The sequence below is a fragment of the Hylaeus anthracinus genome, unplaced genomic scaffold (genome assembly GCF_026225885.1).
Source record: "Hylaeus anthracinus isolate JK02 unplaced genomic scaffold, UHH_iyHylAnth1.0_haploid 12001, whole genome shotgun sequence".
In the NCBI taxonomy this organism is placed as follows: Eukaryota; Metazoa; Arthropoda; class Insecta; order Hymenoptera; family Colletidae; genus Hylaeus; species Hylaeus anthracinus.
In genome coordinates, this window is record NW_026534348.1 from 2,171,079 (window position 1) to 2,192,059 (window position 20,981).

Consider the following 20,981-nt stretch of genomic DNA (forward strand, 5'->3'; position numbering starts at 1 on the left):
CGTATACCGTCCACTCTGACCACTGTCGAGTTTATCCTACCGACCTCCACCGTTCCGACCGACCAGCAATTTTCCTACGCTAATCGAACAGTCCAACTCGTTAACGTCGCGTAACGTACCGCACGGTTTCGATCTTCGTTAAAGCGTCTCGGATTTTCCTCACTTTTTATTTATTTCAATCTTTTTCAGAGTCGCTGCAGATTCGTCCACGTTCTGGAAGAAGGGGTTACTCATCGTCGGCTCCGTCCATCGACCGTGGCCCGATTAAATAATTACCACCAGACCGTTATAAATACCCATTTAACGATGCGCGTCAATATTAGGCCGGTTGAATTTAACGCGGTCAATCGAATCGCGATTGCGAGGCCGACGGGTCACAGCGGATGCTTTTTTCGCCACCGGCGGAATATTGGATTTTCGCAATGTCGCGATGAGAATTAATAACACCGTTTGTCGAGGCACATTACGCGGTGCATCGCGATCGATCGTCGCCCTGTGAATTTCGCCGGTGACCCGTCCTAGTCGATAACGTTCGATCAACGAACGACGATAACGGGGGGGCGCACCCCTCCGAAACTTTGTCGCTCTCCACGCGTTAACTGTCGTCTCGTCGATTAGCGATCGCCAACTTGGTCGATTTAATTCGTTGTTAATATTGCAAGGTCGAGAGGCAACGGTGGCGGAACAGCGTACCGATACGACCCAGAGTAGTTCCAAAGCGATGAAAATTTCACGGTCTTCCGTCGATCGATCCGTTTCATCGCACGGAAGTGGGTTCGTCGTTTACGTGGGAGCAAAAGTGTTCTTTCGGAATAAACGATAGCGTGCGTATAGGTAAACGATGGAAAGTAGAAGCAAGGAAAACGGAACGTTAATGGCCGATCCGTCGGTTTGGCAATAGCCGCGCGTCGCGTCGATCAGGTTTAAACTGTAACAGTTGTTCGCGTGGAAGGAAAAGCTTCGCGCAATTGGTACAACGAACCCTCGGAAAACAGTTGAGAGTTAAAACGGTTGTCGGAGCTGCGTTGTCACGTGAAGCAGCCAACGGGGCCCGGCGGGTATTTCCGCGTAACCGACCTCGACAATCCGAGCGAAAGGAGGTCAGGAACGGCCCGTACGACGAACGAGGGTCGTTGGCGGGATGGTCGGTGCTTGGCCTGGCTAGGAGGGTGTTTAACCATTCGGAGTCTCTCGGATCTGCTCGGACGTTGTCGCGTTTAGGTTCCGCGAACCGCCGCGGAATCGGGTTACAACGAGAAGGTGTACGTATGCCAGCGGACACTGGATCTGACACGCGGCGAGCACTGACACGCTTAGGGACAGATAAATACGCGCACGACTGGAGGACAGGTTCGGAGCCAACCAACGGAACCACTGATACTAAAATTGGCCAAAGCCGAACTTATGGATAGGATGCACGCAACGCATACGAGGATATATGGCGAGAGGCACCACGAATCTCTAAAAATAACCGTCAAATTGACCCGCTTGGTAGTTGTAGTGGTTCCCGCCGCGAGGACCTTTACGGAGGGAAACGGAGAGCCACCTCTGCGATGATTTTGTGCGCGGTATCATTGGCAAAAAAGTACACGATCACAAATGTCTTACTTGGTAACGCAATCATCGCTCCCTTGGTTTAGATGGACAGGGGTGGATCTCCTACGCTGTCTCCTGTACTTTTTCCCAATTACCACGCGTGTTCTGGATCGTCTAAGCTTTCTCGCATCACCTCATCTTTTCATCGCGATCAGCCTCAAACCAGTCTAGTTATTACCGTTGCCAGAAAGAACAGAAACAAACGAAACTCGAGAATCGATTTTGGGAAAAAGTAAAAACAAATAGCCGCACGTACATAGTCTACGTAGGCACGGGTATCGATGATGGAAACGCGTGCACACGAACATAGAACGCGGTCGACCGCGCGTTCGAAACGGAGCGGACCGCGCAGGTGTGCGTTTCCCTGCGAGCGACTACAAGCACCTGAACACGCCGTCTGCGAGTCTGTTGGTAGAGAGGAGAACGTAGATCGGAACTCGGGGGGCGCGCACACGGCTGAGCGGCGCGTGCAGGCACACGACAAATACACCGTACACGGCAACGCTCTCGTCGGGTTTCGGAACGCTTTCGCGCACACTTTCGCGCAGAAGCTATCGCGCTTACGGCTGCGGGGTTGAAGGTAGGGGTTGGAGCAGGTATCGGAAACGGGTGGGAGATAGGGGAGTCGGTCGAGGGTAGCAGCCGGGAGGGTTGTCAGCGGGATGAAGGGGAATTTCGCGCGCTCGGCAGTCGGTCTAAACGCGGTGCGGCGTAGTCGACATTGGGCGTCGGGCCACAGCGGCGACGCGGTCTCGGCTCGGTAGTACGCTCGGAACGCGAGCACGCGCGCGGCAAGTGTGCGAAGCGCGACAAGACACGAGGAGTATCGAGTGCGAAGCGCGACTGTTTACCGTATCGCGGTACGCGGACAGCATTCGAGGGCCACGCACGCACACGCGTCGAGCGATCCGTGTTTCGCGATCGACGTCGATCCCGCGTGTGGATTACTACTCTCGGTTCGCGATTTCGGAGTGATCGATCGAGGATTCATTCCCGTGAGAGAAGAGAAAGCAACCGTTTACGTTCGGGATGTACGCCGCATCGGAACTCGGCTGATCTCCGTCGATCTTTGTCGACCCGACGAGCGCGACGATCTTTCCTCGGGAAGAGGATCGCGTTAGATGTTTCGAACCGCGGGAAAAGTGTGAGAATCGTCGGCGAACGTTGGATTTGAGAAAGTGCGGGCACGCGGTGATTTCGTTCTCGCGCGACGAGATAGGCGAAGAAGACGATCGTCGGCGGAACACATCGTACGCGGACGCGGACGCGAATACGAGCAGCGTTCGTGTTCGTCGGGTCGGAGCGAAGGTGGAGGAGGCGACGGCGCACGATGAGACGGACGACGAGAGGATGTCGCGCGGACGTCGCGGGATTCGTCGTCGTCGTCCGGCAGCCCCACGCCGAGCGGAGGCCCGCGACACCTTGGAGGACGGCCGCGTTGCTCGAAGCCTGAAAGGATTCGGGCCCATGGTGTGCGATGATCTGATGGGACGAGTCATGTCGCGTGTCGTCGGGACGCTGCCAGCTCGTTCAACGCTGCTGACGAGCGTCGCCGCGGCGCTCTTCGTGCTCTCCTGCTGCAGGTGTGCTCGTGCCAGCGAGTTCCCCGAGAGAGAGTGCTGCGACCTGGTGTTCCCGATTCCAGAGCCGACCGGTAGATCCACGTCGGCGCCAACACCTACAGGCAGAAGCGGTAAGTCCCATTTCTTCGTTTCTTCATCCGGATACTCTCCCGTTCCGGAATTTCTCGCAGAAGACGATCAAATTGGTACGCGTAGTTGCCATTTCATATAAAACCTTTGTGTAAATTCTTGGAACTCTCACAAATTACGTATTTACTCGGGTTTTCCCTGTATTTACGTTGGACTTGTTTGAAAAACCTCGCCACGGCCCCAAACATAAATACCTCGAACGGTTTATTTCATTGTTTATTTTCGACCTACGCAACGCTCGGTTCAGCTAGGACGCGTCGACGCGTGCTAATTTTCTTTTAAATATTCTTTACGTGCTCACTGCTCGGGATGTCCCTCGCAAATAGATTGATCGCGTGTTATTCGAAGACGGTCGGAGCGCTTTAGCTATTACGGTATCGCTCGTCGAGGAAATCTATTCGCGTCTTGGAGCAACGTAAGCTCGAGAGCATCGTAAACAACGCATTCGCGGTTTTTCTATTGCTCGTTGTTGTAATTGATCGAATCCATGACCAACTAAACACGAACGAGGCTCACTTTGTGTGGCTTATCGAGCACCGCGAAGCGTTCGAGGGTAAATATATTCCATGGTCGAGGGCCCGTGTTTCCTTTTAAAGACATTCGTTTCGCTGGCGATTTGATAGAATGCTCCAGTACGGGAGAAGAGTAAGCCAATAATTGGACAGGAACCAATAACTGTACGGACGTATAGATTGGACGTATTTTGTTAGCCACCAGCCAGCTATTACAATTTCCGTGGAGGGACGAGCGGATTATTAATTCAATTAGGATCGGTTATTAATTCAACAACGACGGTTTATCGACGCTAGTTCGCGAAGCGGTGCTAATTTAAGTGGCGAAACGGGAGCGTAATTGAGTTTGCCCGCTTTTAGCGCGCGAGTCAGTTTTGAATCTTCTTCCTGGTTTCGATTTCTCGCGACCTTTGGAACGCGTGGTTGCTCTTCTCGTCGATTTTTTTGCCGATCGATAAAGGGTTGACGGTAGCCGTTGTCGTAAATCGGTGATATCTATGGGTATTTCGACCTCGAGCGGGACGAAACGCGATCGAAGCTTATCTACCGTGTCTATAGCCGCAGAGTAAGTTTCAGGGTGGAAGTCATTTATACCCCCACGGAATTTCTCGGTGGCGAAATATCGCCTACGTGCTCGTAGAGTGTTAATAATGAAAGACGATCAGCCTCATCGGCATTTTATATTCCTCGTCTCTTCTCTCTCTCTCTCTCTCTCTCTCTCTCTCTCTCTCTCTCTCTCTCTCTCTCTCTCTCTCTCGCTCTCTCGCTCTCTCTCTCTTACTTGCTCTATCCTATCTATCCGTTCAAAGGTCGTGGATGAACGACGACGGTTTGCCTCTGCTCTGCTATTTTCATTCCACGCTGTAGTAATGTCTTTATCCTTTCGAGCGGTCGGTCACTTTCTCGCTCTCTACCTCCTTTATATACCTTTCTTCATCAATCTCATTGTCACGTATTCACGGTATTTTCGCACTTGAACTGTACTACTACCGCTTTAGCTGAGCTTGCGCTTCTGCTTACCTATGTAACGCTTTCCGTATCACGGTTTAACGCTCTTAGGGGGTATCGTTCCGGAGCATGCGATAAGCGATTTGTTTATCCGTTTATCTATTTATCGCGTTGGACATTTCATACGTTGGTTCCATGTTCGAGATCTAATTTCTTCTTTCGGGATTTTCTCGTTTCAAGAGAGCACGCGTTAAACTCGGTTGACTTCCACTCAACTTGGAAACAATCCTTGAGAAAGAAGTTTGCCTCTTTTTTAACTTTCAAGTTTAAACCGAGAGTTTTCAACTTGGTCGCTTTCCATTCAACTTTGAGCGTCGCGCGGACAACGAGCATTCCGAGCCATGTTCGCCGCCTAAACAAGTAATCGCTGGTAACCGCGTACACGTACATCCAAGCGTTCGCGTTTCCGGCAGCGCGTACACACGGTATCGGCGCACGTGCCGAGCAAAAGTAATAACAATAACGGTAACTTGTTACCGTCTTTCTAATTGCGACCAAAGCCACAACGAGCGGTCGTCGCGAGGCGAACGGTAAAAAGTATCGCCTAAGGAACCGCGCACCGTGAAAAGTCGAGGCACGAGACCGTGCAGAACAGAAGGCGACAGTCCGTTTCATAAAGGATTCCTCCTTCGAAAAAGCGCGCGTCCTCGTAGAGCGGGCAAAGGTTTTCCAAGAGCTCGTGCCTCGACCCGCCCTCCACGGCTCCTGGCTTAAATGTCGCGAGTCGGCTCGCGACGAAAAAAAAAAGAAGAGAAAAAGGAAAAGAGGGAAAGGCGGAAAAGACACGCGGAACGTAGAAGGCGGACGGCCGAGAAAAAGGAGGCGCGCAGCTCGGAGATGGAGGAAAGAGGGGAACGAGAAGTGGCCCATTGACGTTAAATCGCACGGTGAGGCGCTTTTAAACGTCCTCGGTGTTTTCATGCGACCTACTTTTTGCCAGCCTCACCGTAACGAGGTTGCTTTCGAATAAATTCCAAGTATCTTCGAGCCGGCGTCGGCGCGGCGTTTCCGCTCGTTGCATCCACGAATCTGGGATTTTTTTTGGCAGGCCTCGCGCGCTGGATGTTCCCCGAAAGCATTAGGTACACCTCACGGCGTCGATGTTGTTCCCGTTCTATGGAAAACAATCGACCGTGAACGGATCTGCACGACCGGTTCGTCGAATGCTCTCGCGTTCGTTTAGACGTTGGGGTGATTTTTGTTAACCGTTGACGATTGATTTCGATTACGCCAACGTGCCGATATGGATGTCGAATTCGACAAGGCACGCGCCATTTTCAACTAGAAGCTCAATTTTTTTTTTTATAATTCGCGAGCAGCGGTAGCCCCATAGGCTACTGTGTATCAAATTTTCGAACGATCGGAATCAAATCGCGTACAACTAGTTTCGAACTGGTGAATCGTTAGTTATTCGCTTGCGTGGAACGTTCGAATCTGGCCTTGTTGTGAATTTATGGTACGGAGGAATAATTAATCGGCGCCTCAAAGAACAAGTATATCGGAGTGTACTATGTATACATGTCCGTGCAATCTATTTGAATATATCGTCGCTGTTTATAACTGCGATTCTGCAGAAGAATTTAGCTTCGGCAGCGTTGCTCGCGAGAACATCGATACAATAAATTTTACAGAGCGCTCAGTTTTAGAAAAGGTCCATGAATTCGTAAAAGTCGCAAATTTCTTCCAAAATTAATTTTAACAAAATCAATCGGTTTTAGTAGGTCGCTTCATTATTGTCACCTAGCATTCCTATTTTATTTTGCACGACCTCGTTTCATTTCCCCTCGTCGAATTGTTATCGTCGCCATCGCAACCTTTGGAAGGACCTGTTATTACTACTTGTATCGCGGCAAAGGGAACACCTCGAATTACACGAATTCTCGTCAAAGAAATGACTAATTAATTGGTCGGCAACCTCGGCCTTCTTGACCTGATACACGGTTCCCTTTGAACTCGACCTACCACCACGCGACCTCGATCGTTTGAAGGGTTTGCAGCTCTTGATCTCGACGGTGGATTCGTTTCTAAAATATCGCGATAAAATTAATAATAATCGTACCTCTTCGCCGTGCAACGCGTACAAAACGGTATCGATTTCAACGATAGTGCCTAGCGAAAGTACAAGAGCCAAACTTTGAAATATCGAGATAAATTTCAGCCGATAGAAACCAGGACGACAGAACTATCTCGGTTACGATTCGATGAAACGACTGAAATTTCATTAATTCTCGCTACCGTGATCGTGAAAGTCTCCTGCGCATTTTAGAGGTCGCCCAACCAGCACACGCTATATACATATTTCATACGGTTTTCAACGGAAAAACAGTGACAGCCCCCGGACGCTTAATCCCCGAAGTATTTGCTGTCGAGGCTCGAAATTAATTCCGCGATCGTTAATCACGCAGAGATGACGTTTCACGTGCTCCGAGGAATTGTCTTTCAACGGGCGCCGTCTCGCGAGAAGCCGCGACGCTTAAAATTCCTTGCAGCAGTTTCTTCGCCGTTCCCCCGAGCGCAGCTCTTTCGCGTGCCCCTTCCACTTTATTCTTTCGCGCAGCTTTTTCGATGCTCGAGTGTTTACGCGAGCTTCGACCAAGTATCGTTATCCGCGGATCAGTTTCACGAAAACTTGTACGTATAAGTTTCAGGTGTAGTCTCCTTTTTAATCGTTAATCAAAAAAGTTTATACGATAAACAATACGGTTAGAGCATGCGGTAGAGATCCTTTCGTTGTTTCGTTTCTTCGTTCCAGGGAAACGCACACTCTGACGCGGCGTGTATTAAAATATTCGTTGAAATCCTACTCGCGTCTAATTAGACAAATTTTTATTATACCCCGACGCAGGCTGATGGTCATTTTCTTAACGAAATTCACGAAAGCACCGCGCGTGATTAGCAGAAATGGGAATTAGCTGAATTGCGTGTAACCCATGCCGCTATGCTCTACTGTCGGCCAGGGACAGTAGAAAAATACAGCATTGGTCAGACACTCGAGAGGCGCGTCGACTCGCGCAGTTGAAAAAGTCACCGCGGCTGTTGCATTCGATATAAGTTTTTATCTGTCTTCCGAGGTAACAAATGTTGTTTCTCTAATCCTTGTATTTGTTTAAAAAACTTGAAACGCTCGTTTTAGAGAACCATCGTTCTACCACGATCGATTCGTCGTCGGTTCAATTCTACGAAACCGATTCGTCGTGCAACAAATTCTTGTAATAAAGCGACCGAATCGTCGAATGTAACGGCAACGAAAAAACGAATAAATAACGTTCCAAGGAAACCAATATCGGGGTGGAGACAGAAGTTTTCTGCTCCAGCCGGCCTGCGAGGCAGTCTCCCGCGGAACTGTTGTACAAGCAAAGGGGGGGGGGGGAGGGGTCGTTGAGAAAAGGGCGATCCAATGAGCTCCAGTTCCCATAACTGCCATCGATCATCCGGGAAACATTATGTTCATGAAATTTTACCCCGTAGTAAGAACAATATTTATCTTTATAAATCTGACGATCTAACGTGAATATTCTTGGAAACGGATGTTTATCCGAAGATATCAATTTTTAATACGTCCCTTGCATCTGAAGCAGCTCGTTTGTTCGTATAACAAGCCTTTCTTCGGAAATCTTTCCACCGGCATTACGTTATTCGGTGTAGCCTCGTTACCTGTCCGCAGAATTTCATCTCGAAACAAATACTTTCTAGAAACGGCAGATTTCTAATTTTTCTTTCGCTCCTTTGACGCTTGAATTCCAAATAGGACAATTCGACTCCAAAGGGACATTTGGAAATACATAGCGAAGCCCACAGCGCTCTTGGCGATGTATCAACGAGCCGAGTGATCGAGTTTCGCGAAATTGTTCCTCGTTCGGTAAGGTCAAATTCGAGCATTCGTACCTCGAATCGGATTTCGGGAATCGGATCCGGAAATTCGATCGAGATTTCGAGTTCCTCTTTAAAATGTGCGCGCGTTTCAACTCCCATTCTCGCTCGGCGACGTATATTACACCCGCTCCGGACGGAACGAAGAATGACAACGAATTTGATTTTTACCATTGTTCGGTAGATTCTGAAAATCCGTATCGCGAATTTGATATCCATTCCGGCTTTAACGAGCGCAAAATTGAAATCGTCGTTTCTACCCTTTCTCGTTTATCCGTCCCGGTAGCGGTCGCTTCCGAGGCGGAACGCGTGCTTTTGGAATACCGCGACAAAAAAATCGACGAGGTTTCTCCTTAAAACGAAAACTGTGACAGATTTATCCACATTTCCGTTGCGTTATTTCGATATAGGAACTGCTATAAAAGAAGAATCGATTTCGCGCAAGTTCGATATTACCAGACACCGTATTATATTTTTACGCGAGAAGAATGTCGAGCTCGTATTAGGAATCTCGGGACGAAGAGTTTTCCTTTTAATAATAACTATACGAATAATAGCAATAGCGACACTATTAATAAAATTTCTGTTGGAGATCGTACAGGGGAGTCCCTCGGAATTCGATGAGTGCCCGTTCGGCGCTTTGCTTGCCGTAAACCTGCCGGAAATAACGAGGTGGGAAATGGGTGCAGGCTTCGGCGAGCGAGGGACGCGCGAGTTAAGGGATAAGAAATACGAGGGTGGCGATGATGTTACCTGGAAGTCAACTTCACCGAGCACCGCATAAACGACAGACGCGGACAGAGTTTTTACGGGCATGATGCTCGTGAAACACGCACCGAGAACCGTGGCGTAACGCGACTACGACCGATCGTCCCTTCCTGTCGAGAACCAAACGATCGCTTCATACACGAGTGAACTATTTTCGCGGAGAATTCGCGATAAAAACGCCCTTTCCCTCCCGAGAACTTAGCCTCTAGAATGTTCGAAGAGTCGATTCCATAGGGTGTACGGTAAATCGTGGCGCAACCTGTGCTAGACGAGCAGCTAATTCCCTGCGAAGAAGCGAGTAACGTCCTGCTTCGAGAAGATGACCTCCGACAACGTTCGCAAAGTGCGTCGTTCTAAAGTTGCAGACCGAATGGTCATTTTATCTCGTTATACAGTCTCGGATGATAGCCTGTTTAGAATGGACGATCTAAAACAATCCTCCTATTCCGGATCGAAGGACAGCGAAAGACGGACAATTTAATGTTTCATTTTGTTAAGTATGCGCCTCGGGTCACCGAAAGGGACTATACGGTGCTTCAACGCGTGTAGCTATGCTTCGAAACAACAAAGACGAGAAATTAGTAACCGGTATTTCGTCGCTTTGTTTCCGGTCGGAGGGCTGGAAGAGCGAATCTTTCCGGTACATCGAGGCGAAGTAATCTACCTGTCGTGGACGATAATCCTTTGATCAGCGAACAGATATATAGGTTATCGGGTTTCTGGGTTACCAGAGATTAATAACAGAGAAATAATACGAAATCGTGACACCGAAAGAACCAATTATTCTCGTCGCGATCAGAGGTTGTTTGCTCGTCGTGGAACGGTTCTTTGTCTACTGTAAGCACTCTTCGGATGATTATTAAATAAATTCACGAGAAACAGGGTTTGCATACCCCTCGGCCTTTGACGCGATTTATCAAGCGTACGGTCGCCAGAGGTCTCTGGCTGGCTGGTTGGCCGTACGTGTGCCTTCCGTGAAATGCAATCAGCATCGCAATTATCGACACCGGCAACGTCGGGTCAACACACGCACGCGTATATTTAATTAACCGTTTGCGGGTCGCGGGTATCGTTGAAATAGTGCCAGCTCTCGTACGTTCTATGCGAAACGCTATACGCAAAGCGGCTACAGTCGCGATACGTACAACGATTGTCTCGTTTGACGCAGCATGGCTTTCACCCGATTTCTACTTTTCTCGAATTTTTCATTGTCGCGTCAGAGCACCGGATCAAACGTGGTAGATTTACTTTAAAAGCAATTTGCATGTATGCATTTTGCGTCCACGATGACGTGTAAAACGAAGCTGTTTTATCTTTTCTCGTAAGGTACAGTTTCCGTAACGTTTTTCCGTATGCTCTGGATTTTGCCTCATCGATCCGCGCACCTCCGCGTTATCGTTGCAAAACGTAGAGATGAACCTGGGAAAACGCGTTTTAATAGTTAAAAGATCGCAAAGTATGATTATTAATACATTCGCCGGTCGGTGACTTCTGACGCCGTATGCAGTAGGTACGATATTTCTATCGCTGCATCACCGTCATCTTGGTCTTGTTTCGCGATTCTTTTTTCGGGTCCGGTTCTTCTTTGGCACAGTTTTAAGCGCGGCAAAGCCTTAAAAAAGTCAGTCGAGTCGCCAAATATCTCGCCATACCTTTGCGCCTCGCGATGGTGTGGATGTATATTTTTATTCGCACCGTCGTGGGTGTAATTTTCGTTTAATTTAAAAAAATATATTTCTGGACAGAGGATTAATGCTTACAAAAGACGTCCAATTTCGTAGCGACCGCTGGTGAGCGATTCGTGTAATTCAGATTTGGAAAATTGTCCACGGTACACGGACTGGAGAGTGGCTCGCTTTTTAAAAATATCTTTCGTTCTCCTTTTGTCGTTTAAGGAGAGCATTGTACGGTGAAAATACTAAAAAAAAAAAAAAAAATAACGGCGACCCAGCGTAGCCCTCCGACAAATTGAAAGCCGGGATAATCGAGCCGCGTCGTTCCGTATTTAGAATTAAGAATCGCTTGGATATGAATGCGCGGTTTAGGAGCGCCGCGAAAAAGTCGATTTCGTGCCAAACAGCGTATCATGAATTGTACCCGAGGATCTCTGGGTAAGCTCGGAGTAAACAGGGCGTAAATATACCGAGTCTTCGATGCGTGACTCGAGCGAGCGACTCCGTACATGGACCGGATATGTAACGCAATTACCCAGGTGTCTGATGCACGCGCGCGCGTATGCGTACAGGAGTATCCCGCGTCTTGATCCACGCGTATCGATGGCAGATGCACCGACGATCACCTTTTCGACGGGGCTCGATTTGTAACCAGATTTAATACGCGATCGTCGACGCCTGGTTCGCGACGCGTAATCCCGATGTAACGGAATATTTTGCAGCGACGCGTATATATGCGCACGGTATCGTAATGGTAGCGGTTTCAAATCCTCGTGAGAGCAAGTTACGTCGATTGTTTACAGCGTTACGTTCAGCGGGAAGAATTTCTGAAAATTGGATCGCCCCGCGTGAATGCAAACGCGTACCTCCGAATCGTTGCGTTATCGAAATTTTGTTATTTATGGTGACCGCGATTCGCGGGATTCTCGGAAAACTAGCTCCCGCCCGGCTAGTAATTAAATAGGTCGAAATATTCGCTCACGTCGATGCATGTAACGCCGCAGCGATCAACGGACGCGCCGTGATCCTATGAATACCGTTTCAGGTTTTCGCGTGCGGCCGGTTAATAGAATTTTCGAAATTGAAGGTGATAGGGAACGGTGAAATTCTTTTGGGAGGATCCGGTGCATCCGGGCAAATATTAACTGAGATTTAACGCAGTTGGTCGAAGGCAATTTAGGAGGACTGAAATCTGAAATTCGTAATCGTTATTCGGAATAAAATTTAGTAAACGCTGCGCGTCGATGATCGTCGGTTACGATCGAAAAGCCAGAGGCCAATTGCTCGGAAAAAAACAAGTCGAGTCGAGCAGGAAGTCGGCGGTTGGAGGTACCTCGAGGGCGAAGGGGCCCCGGCACGTTCCCGCGCCAGCGTTCGACACGAAAGCTTTGCGAACGAGCGCGTTCGCAGGCCTTATCGGGGAAAGGGCTAACCTACCCGAACCCTTCGACTCGACTCCCCGAGAGATCTAATCGTGGCTGGTTTCCTTCGCTCGCCAGCCGGCTGCTCGTTCTCGTGCCGTTGGCTCTTACATTCTTGGAACGCGAAACTACACCCCGTGCCACCCTCCGCGACCCGACTCCCTTTTACGTCCTCCGTCGATGCCCCGTCACCGCCTCGGACAGATCGAATTCGTGCCCGTCGATCGTTTCCCGAACACCCCCTTTTTTACGCGCTTTACTTTCGAGAGAAACACCACCAACCGATCGACGAAAACGCTAATACTAGAGAAAACCCGAACGTTTCTCCTATGTTCTCCTCGTTCGACCTCGTCGTCTCGTAGCAGAAACATCGAGACACCGCGTCGACCAGTTATATTTACACTTGCTCCCTATTTCAGCCCGAATAGTATATTTTTCCGCGTTCGTAGGAAATTTACAACGGTCGGTTATTAATATTTTTAACCTAGCCCCCGGCTGCCCGTTGGATCGCCGGTTTTTTTTTTACCAATGTGGAAAATTCCACGTGAATTTACACATTCATTTTATATCTCTTTTTTTTGATATTTTTATTATACGCGTCGCAGAACTGCTCGGATATTTCGCGTTAACTAGAAAACGTTGTAAAAAAAAAAAAAAAAAAAAAGAAAAAAAAGAAAAAACGGAAAATACTAGAACGGCCGCAATTATTCGGTGGTTTCTGGTTTTTAGTTATTTCGTTTTAATTAATTCTTGTTAGCGTAGCGACGACGACGGCATTGTCTCGACGTCGTTGCTTTAACGATCGCTGTATATAAAAATAGAGACGAGGGAATGGCGGGGCGGGCAATAATTGTTTCATCCGTCCGTCCGATACTCGTCTGTACCACGTGCGTTACAACGTGTCGATGTTTCGCCCCCCCCGTTGCGCAAAAAAAGTGGGCCCGATTTATCGCGGGCCATCAACGATTTTCTGCTTTCTCGTCGAATAAATTTCGATGTCATACTTTGGAATCGATTGCACGGATGGAATAACGCTAACGCGAACCGTGCTCCGTACGCGTTGCTGTGCTTGCATTAAATTAATTAAATTTAATCTGACGATGACAAAGGGTGGCCCGTTCCAGAGGATCCGCGAAAGAAATTATCGGACGATCGATCGTACGCGTACACCAGGCCAAGATCGTCGATAGCGATACCCGTTTTATTCGTACAAAGCCGGTGATAATAATGGATACTAGCGGGTTATTGTTTCGTAATGCGGTGAGCGAGTATGTGCCACGGTTAACGACTTTTCTAGACGCGCAAACGATCGCGCCCACGCGGTGCTATAAATTCGCGAATTCGAAAGGAAGTCTCAGGTGCGCCGCGAAATTGTAAATAATCGCCGAACGGATTACCGTATTCCCAAAATACTTGGCGATGGTAGCGCGGGCTTCCTCGAATCGCGCGGTGTGTCGATGCTGTGAATCAAAATTTACGGTACCATCTGTCTCGTTTTATATGAATTTGCGGAAAAGTAAAATTAACGGCGCGCGGAGGCTCCTATTATTTTTCGATACGAGAAAGAACAATATACATCGATCGGAATGATTAGACATTATTCGCGTAGGGAATCAAGTTCGGTCTCGAGTCCTAGATAAGGGATTCTCTACTCGGTAGACGGTTCTTTACGAAACTTTTGTGTGACAGGTGGGACGAACAACCATCTCGTACAGCTCGTGGAAGGATTACCGGTACGAAACAGGCAAAACGGAAATGAATATAAGCGCTCGTATCACCGTCGGCCGGTTTCCCTTCAGCGGAGCGAGAGCCACCCTCCGAATTAGCCCTTTGAGTTTGTTTCGACGAATCCGTGTCACGGGCATGGCGCGTCGCCAGGCATTTTCACGCCGACGCAATTAGCCAAAGCTTCCTTTTTGACAAGATTACAGGCCACTCTGGTTGGGGTTAATTTTATACATAACGGCGATACATTTGGCGCGGTCGTCGTTTGCACGATCCTCGTTGCGCGTTACATTCGGCGTAGTCCGTAACGGCTACGATAAGAGAACCGTACGAAATCGGATGGTTCTTTCTTCCTTCTAGTTTCTGGTAGCCGAATAAAGAGATTTGGAAATCGGAAATCTGTCCAGGTAATTGGGATTCGTGTTGGTATGCGTCGAGCTTCTCGATTTGTCAACTAGTCGCAAAGCAAGCAGCCGCGATAAAGAGAAAGGGAAAACGTCGACTCGCGAAAGTTTCTCGTCGGGGAAAAAGTTCACCGGCAAAGAACGGAAGAAACAAGTTTTCCGCGAGGGGATCGAAGCACGAACATCGACGCGGGCGGTCCTCGACGCGGCTCGTCGAGCACGGAGAAGAGACAGCTTTTCGACGGATAATACGTCAACGTCGATAGCCTCGGAGAGCGGTCGGAAAATTCGAAAACGTCGTTAGAGCCGCGATCGGTATTCGGAGATCAAAGAGTGTCGGTTCACGGAAGATGCTCATCCGTCAACGCCGACCGCGAAGCGAAAACGCCTCTCTCAGGTTATCGATTTTCATCGAGTCACTCGTTTTCCTTTCCCTCTCCGTCTCTTTCCATCGGCTGTTTCGCGCGATTCGTTTCCCCGGGCGGCGCGGCGAAATTATAAACGAAACGACGGAATCTCGTGACCTCGGTTTCGTGCGGGGCATCGATCGAGTCGACCCCTTCGACGTCCTGCCACTGCCTCTGCCTCTGCCACTGCCGCTTTCCATGAATTTCTATTTACCCAGGCATTCCGTGAGCGTCGGCCGCTTGGGCAAAATCGAACCCCGCCACCCGGAATGTTGTCCGGAGATCAACAGCGTCCTCCGCGATCCTCGATCGATCGGCAATCGACCGCTAGAAACGACTCGATTGCGTTACCTCGATCACGCGCCTCGGCTGTTTCCGTTAACGACGGAAACGTCTCATCGATCGTACGATTGCGACATTCGCGTAAAATCCACGATTGCGCTCAAACTCTTGCCTCACTGTTCGATCCACCGAAAACGAATGTGAAAATTAAGGAGAGTTCAGGCGTTTAAAACGAAACGCTCGCGGCTTGTCCAGCGGTGGGACAAACCGACCCGTCGAATTTCCAACGGCTGGAAAGTTTCTACCGAAGCTGTCGGGAAGCAAACTTCGGGTGTTGTTGAATTTTGTATCGCGACGAGTCGCCGCAACTCGCGTGAAATAAGCATACGCGCGGAGCTGACGGCGTCGGTCGTCGGCTGCGCTGTTTTCGACCGCGTTTCCCGGAACCGCGTAATGGAGCTTACCGGCGAAATCCTGTTTTCGCAGACTTAACTTGAGGTCTCGGGCGACGCTCCAAGCCGGAAGGAAGGCGACCAGCCTGCTACCGGGTTTTAGTCGACGGTTTCCGGAACGGTGTTTTCCTTTCGGTGAGAGTTTCGACTCGACTCGCGTGCATTAGAGAGACGCGTCGATTCGCGACGTGGCCGCTGCGACCAACATAAGTCTACTTCTCGATGAAAGTAAACGAGAGGTTCGTTTGAAGCGCCTCGAGACTTTCCTGAACGTTTACCCTGTAAAACTACACAGAGCGACTCGAAGAGGCGTACGCATCTCAGGGTTATTCGTTTCTAAAATAAATTGGAAGTGAAACGTTGACTGAGTCATCGAGTTCAAAGAGCATATATATATATATATATATAAATTACCATTATTTTGATTCCGTAACAATTGAAGATATTAGCCAGTTTTCGATCCTCGTATATACGCCCCTTCGAGTCGCGTGTTGGGGTTCGCGAGACGTCTTTGTTTTCTTTGGCAGTAGTCGAGCTCGAAGGCTGTGCGACGGCAGCGTCGCGTCGCCCCTCGTCGCACCCCTGCGACGCGTGCAAGCGCGAAGTGATGCGGCTCGCTCGGAAGCTGCATTCTAGCACGCTAATCCGACTGTTATTCCCGGGACTTTGGACGAGAGAAGCCTCGACCTAACCCAACCTAGCCGAGATCTAACCTAGCCGGGTTTGTCTCTCTCGAGAGATCCATCGGTGCGAGCTTCCTCTTCGGGGCTCGATTTAACCATTCGCCGCGGAACCAATGAAATATGCATAGTGATCCCGAAGCATTCACTTCGAGCCGAGCCGCTAATTAGCAGGAAAAACCCTGACAGAGGAGTCTGTTTATCCATCGCGCTTGCTCCTTTTTCCTCGGGCCATCCTTTGACTCCATCCTTCCTTTAATTCATTTACTTTGCCCAACTCTCTCCTTTCAGGGAGTTTGAAAGTTGGGGAACGGTGATTTCCGCGCACATATACTTTTTCAAACTTTCTAACGGAGTTTAGATCGTTTGTAAATACACGGGGATGTTTGAATCGATGCCTTTGCGATCTCGTCCCGAGTCGCAGCATTGTTAGATGTCTTTCATTATACAAATTTCGATCGATACAGAAAGTCGATTTTTTAAGTTGACAAAGCCAGAAAACTGCCCTAAGAACTGGCTCCGCCACGATGGAAGCGCGCAAGCGAATGCGAGCCGAATTATATATCGGTCGCGCAGCAACAACTTCCGATTGCTAATTAGGAGCGAATACAATGCCGGAAGAACGGTCGAATCCCCCTTTGTTTCCATTGTTCCTGCCGCGTATTATTCGGCTACTGTAATTATGATCGTAATCGAAGGGTACGCAGCGAAACGTTGGAAAACTTTAGGCTTGTAATTTGTATAGCTCGCACGAGCGAAAACAAGGCGTCCTTACGTAGACGATGGAGACTCCGTTTTCGCAACGAATTTTGATTCGAGTCGCGCAATCGGCAAATTAATTAAAGTCCACGGTGTTCTGGCTTACTTAGACTTGAATTCATTCCGGCCGAGAGAAGTTGTACATTTTTCGTTGCAATTGTTGCAGTCGATATTCATCGAAGAAATATCAAAAGGTTTTTACCGTGACGCGTACCGAGTGGTGTAAAAACTAAAGTGGTGTCTCGAATCGTTTATGTCCATGATTTTTCATACTATAAAGGACTGAATTATTCAGTCGAAAACGTTATCGGAAATATATTTGATATTTTGTTCGGCGATGTAATATTTTACAGTGTTAGAAAGTATAAAATTTCGAATAGCAGACGAAAGCAGAGAATTCCAACTATGTTGAAAATGTAGAAGTAAACTTGAAAAGTTGTAGTATACGTATCGGCGAATGGAATTGGACAAGCTCGTAATGTAACGTTCTCGCGATAAGAAAAGAGGACAAAAAAAAAAAAAAAGTGAAAAGCCATTGTTATCAAAGGCGGTTTCACGAATTAAGTGGAGGAGAACAAGGTCCCAAAGCAGCCGGTTGTCGCAGTGCCGTGGCGCAAGCCGAGTCGCGCTATGCGGCATAATAATTATCGTCCTTCGTTCGTGGCTAACTTTACGGAGTGGAAGTTCGCGCGGGTAACCCAATTGCGAGAGAGCGACGAAGGAGAGGAAAAAAAAAAAAAATGAAACTTAATGGCTCGCCCCACGAGGCCCGTAGCCCCTGCAACAATTTCCTGATTTCCTGCCGCGGAACTATGGTAGAAAATTTCGCCGCGTTTCTCGCAAATCGGATTTGTCGAAGCGCAAAATTATCGCGCCGTTACACGGTTCTTGCTACGTTCTGTTTTTCCTAGAACCGTGGACAACGTTCGCGTCGAAAGTGGACGATCCATTTCGCGAACACGGGACTCTCTTACGCGGTGAATCAAATCGAAATAATGGTGGAAGGAAAATATCGTTTCCTCGACGGTATTCAAAGACGCTTTGCGCGCAAGAAAACACGATCAAAGGACGCAAATTGTGCGCGAGGATGCAATTTGCAGCGCGCGAGATCGAGAGCGGGGGACCATCGATGGCTTTGCTCAACCAACTCTACGATCTCGCCGATAACGGGTAGATTAATAAAAAATGAACGAACGAGAAAAGCGTTTCTCTCCTTTTTTCGACATTCGTCTGGCGGAGCGAAATCCTTTATCGCGGAGTCGCTTCGTCCGGAGAAAATCCATTTGAGCGTTTCGGTGCGCTGATATATTTAATTATCTCGGCGATGGTGGGACGGAAGATGGCGGAGATAATTCCTGTAAGGGGGGGAGACGGTGAAACTTTTGCACTCGAACTGCGTTACGACGCCCGGCAGAAAGTATAACTCTCCTGTCTTATTAAATATAGATCTAGCTGGCAATTGGAAGTTCCGCCCGAGCAGTTACTTCCGCCGCTTCTCTTTTCTCGCGGTTCGGCCGTCTTCTCTCTGCTCTCTTCGTTCCTCTTCCGACTAGACACGCTTAAGCGAGTCGATATTACACGTTCCCTGTCGTGTTCTTTCTTTTCTCGCGAAATGGATTCCTCTTCCTTCGGTACTGCAATCGGAAACGTCAGTCTATCCGTCTCTTCCGTCGGAAGATCTCCCGCGCTCCGTGACGCCATGCGAGAATGATTATTCTTTTTATCGTTATTAACATCAACGAGATTAATTCTTTGGATACAAGTAACAAATTTTAATCGGGTCTGTCGTACTCGTCGGGTTGAAGACGACAGGGAGTAAGGAGGTCTTGGTTCCATTTGTCGAGCATGTGATTAATCATTGAAATAACCCGACTCGATTGAACTTGTATCGAATTCGAAATAGGAAGAGCCCGTTTCGTGTCCAAAGGCAATCCATCCGTTTGGCCCAGATCTAATCGACGACTGCGAGAAGATGAACAAGACCCATTTTACAGGGGTTTATTTATAATCGCTTAGCAATGAAACGAAAATAATTTAATAAATCGAAATCGTTAATAATTCACGATCCACGAATTACTAATTATCATTCAGTCGCATCCGTTACGCAACAATGCGCGCGGACTCGTTAGCGATTGCGAACAAATTCGACGAAAAAGGAATTTTATATTAATCAACGAGCAGACCATATTCAATACGTATCGCGAGTGACCCGATCGAATAAATACCTGAAATACCGGCGGTAATTAAAACGGCATCCGGCAGGAGAGCCGGCAAACCACCTCACAGTTCGATTAATATTCCGAGAATCAAATTATAGGGTCAATTTACGCTTCGAAAGCGGTCGGTTCTTTTTTTTTTTCTACGATCGTATCTGCCCTTTCGCGTCGCTGGGGCCGATAAGTTAACGAATGAATATCGTGCTCCGAAAGAGCCTGTCGAGCCAACGTCATCGTCAACTTTCCTATTTTTATTTATCTTCGTAAATTAATCGCTCTAAGAAGACTCGTGCGACTAAATTACTCGACAAAAGATTGGTTCACGTGTCGAAGGTAATTATCTTCGCTACGATAATTAGTAAGAAATTTGCTACGTTGACGATATTTTCGACGCTACGACGATCGCGAGTTGTAATAAAAATGTTCGCTTGGATACGGTAGCAATGCCACTGATGAAAAAAAAGAAAAATATATAAAAATGTTGTCGTATCCAGAACGTTTCCTTTGGAAGCAAGGGTTCGTCTACGTGTCCTCGTTAACGCGGCTAATCAAGGTTCGAGCGTATTTATCCAGGTGTCGGTGGCGTAAGAGACGAACGTAGACGAGAGGAAAAATTTCGCATCCAGTCCGTAACAGTTTGGTGCTGTGCGGGGTCACGGAGAGGGTGGGGTGAACCGTGAAAGCGCGACGGGGATGAGGAAGGAGCCGATGTACAATGGACAATCCAGCGAATCGATATATGGGACAGTGATTTTCAATTATCGGCTCGGCAGGAAATCGTTGCGTCGGTGCTGTTCATCCGCAGCTGACTAGCAGATCATGAGATGTTATCGTTTTCGGCGCGTGCTGGGGCGCGGACGATGAGGCGATCCTCGTCAGAAAATCGGCTCGCTTCAGGATTTACCTGGGCACTCGTCGCGATTGTTCACGATCGATTCAAACGCTTCGTTTGGTACCTTCTTTTTTTTTGCATAACCTCGTGTATAAAAAGAAGTTAAATTTGTTGATTATTCAAGTTTCGAGAGCATTCGTCATCCTCTAAATAGACCATTGCGCGATCACGAGGCTGTTCGCGTCGAGTAAACTCGAACGTTGCGTAACTTTCCGTCCACGCGTTTTTCGCTGTACCAATAATTTTCTCCAGTTTCCTCTGCCCGGACCGCGATATCGTGTAACCCGGTATTTATTTCTGATCAGCTACGCTTTTATAGACGGACAAACAATCGATGCCGTCGCGATCGAATCTTTTTTTCTCTTTTATTTCGTGAGTGGAAAAAGAACTGCGAGCACCACGGAGCAGGTTTCACGCGCGTGCGGTTTCTGTCGAGGGAAAAATAAATTTCTTCTTCTCGCGTTCGGGAAGCTTGCAATTTTTGAAATTTCGAACTCTATCGAAATATGTCCTTACATCGATTCTCGATAGTAACTATTTTTGTAACAAGCGCGTTACATTCGAGACATCTTTCTTGTGCTTTTTTGGCAGGGACGATCGGACT

General features: G+C 48.3%; 1 protein-coding gene across 3 annotated transcripts in view; it reads left to right on the forward strand.

Annotated features, from left to right (window-relative positions):
- The first annotated feature begins 2,230 nt into the window (after positions 1–2,230).
- The window catches only part of LOC128890863 (uncharacterized), a 193,471-nt gene continuing 174,720 nt past the window's right edge, over positions 2,231–20,981 (forward strand). For all 3 annotated transcript variants that reach the window (XM_054149795.1, XM_054149796.1, XM_054149797.1), the window contains exon 1: positions 2,231–3,289. In XM_054149795.1, the coding sequence (XP_054005770.1) occupies positions 2,947–3,289 (343 nt within the window). In that variant the 5' untranslated portion in view covers positions 2,231–2,946. The remainder of the gene's footprint in view (positions 3,290–20,981) is intronic.